This window comes from Opisthorchis viverrini, assembly GCF_000715545.1.
Source record: "Opisthorchis viverrini unplaced genomic scaffold opera_v5_197, whole genome shotgun sequence".
In the NCBI taxonomy this organism is placed as follows: Eukaryota; Metazoa; Platyhelminthes; class Trematoda; order Opisthorchiida; family Opisthorchiidae; genus Opisthorchis; species Opisthorchis viverrini.
This window is the reverse complement of record NW_008751854.1, coordinates 746485-748164: the sequence shown is the minus strand read 5'-3', so window position 1 is coordinate 748164 and position 1680 is coordinate 746485. Positions and strand designations below refer to the sequence as shown.

At 47.5% G+C, this 1680-nt stretch overlaps 1 protein-coding gene across 1 annotated transcript in view; it reads left to right on the top strand.

Moving 5' to 3' along the window:
- Nucleotides 1-515: 515 nt before the first annotated feature.
- Nucleotides 516-1680, top strand: part of T265_08024 (hypothetical protein) — a gene marked incomplete at both ends in the record, with an annotated part of 42937 nt that continues 41772 nt past the window's right edge. Inside the window, one exon of the mRNA XM_009173711.1 lies at nucleotides 516-1498. Coding sequence (XP_009171975.1) covers nucleotides 516-1498 — 983 coding nt within the window. The remainder of the gene's footprint in view (nucleotides 1499-1680) is intronic.

Sequence of the window (1680 nt, the reverse complement as noted above, 5' to 3'; positions counted from 1 at the left end):
CAATGGAGCATAAATGCACTCGTTCAGCAAGAAATCCGCAGGTCGCGCCGGAAAATTGTGTATTCGTAACATTAAAACAAACGCCATGATACAATGTGAACGACAGTTACAAAGTGTGGTTCATGTTTAGGAATAATGGTAAATTACAGACACTACACATACAGCAAAATACGATATTTTTTACGCGTTTTTTAGCTCAGCGTAGCCATTTTGTGTATATTAAATATGCTGTATAAGGATCAATCTTGTGCAACCTACATCAAAATCTCCTCAATACTCACATTCGGACTCTACGACGGCCAATAGGCCTTGCTCTTATGTGATTGGTCAGAAAACGGGTCTTTTGTCTGCGTGTTGGTGGAAAGCATGTATCCAAAGGCCGATCGGTTTCCAGTATCTTTTTGACTCTGGTTACTGATATTACCTCCGGTGAGCATCCGAATTTCCTGGATATCGCCGTTACGTACACTTTGAATGCTGCATTCTGCATTTGGGTTGAATACTTTGAGCAACAAATGTCTTGGCCACCAGCCAGCACTCATCTGCAGCCCACAGGTGAATTAGAACCCTGGACGGTGAACGTGGAACCACCTACGGCCTCGGAGGTTTACGACTGCATATGTTCTCTCAAGCGCCACCGAGCTCCCGGTCCGGATGACCTCCCACCTGCACTGTTCAAAGACGGGGGTGAAGTCCTCAGTCAGCGCCTGTCCGACTTGTTTGCTTGCATTTGGGAAAAGGAGTCTGTCCCAGACAACTGGGGAGAATCGGTAGTAGTGCCCATTTTCAAAAAAGGGGCGCGTAGTGAGTGTGCTAACCGCAGGGAGATCAGCTTGACCCCGGTTGTAACGAGACTGTTGGCGTCAATTGTGATTCGTCGCCTTACGGTGGCTCGTGAAATACTGACTCGAGAGCAGCAAGCAGGATTCCGGTCTGGTAGGGGTTGTGTTGACCAAATCTTCACACTGCGTCAGGTGCTAGAACAACGCCATACGTATAAGCGACCCACGATTCTAGTATTCCTGGATTTCCGAGGCGCATTCGACTCGGTTGATTGGTCTGTTCTTCTTGAGACGCTTGCCCACCAACGAATGCCCCAGAAGTTTGAAAACACAATACGTTCTTTGTATTCTCAGACTTCCGGACGTGTGAGAGTGTACGGAGAGCTCTCCAAAAGCTTCCGCACACAAAGCGGTGTCCGTCAGGGATGCCCACTCTCTCCATTACTTTTCAACTTTGTGATCGATGAAATAATGAGACGAAAGCTGGAGGGTCTCCAAAACCCTGGTGTTCAAATAGCCAATGAAGAAAACCTTGTCGATCTGGAATATGCAGACGACATCGTTCTCATGTTCGAAGAGACGGAGAAGGCGCAAGTATTCTTGGATGAACTGACCAAAGTCATCCCGTCCTTTGATATGCACTTTGCACCCACAAAGTGTAAGGTCATGCTTGTGGACGTGCAGTCACTGAACACGACCTTACGATCCAGGGAGAGGTACTGGAAGTTGTGGAGCGTTTTACATACCTTGGAAGTTGTATTAGTTCTGATCGTAGTGTGACAGATGAGGTGAATGCACGAATCTGCAACGCTCGGGCCGCGTTTGCGAAATTGAGACGCCTATGGCGTCAGAATGGTTTATCCCTGAATCTGAAAGGACGTGTGTATCAAGCTACAGT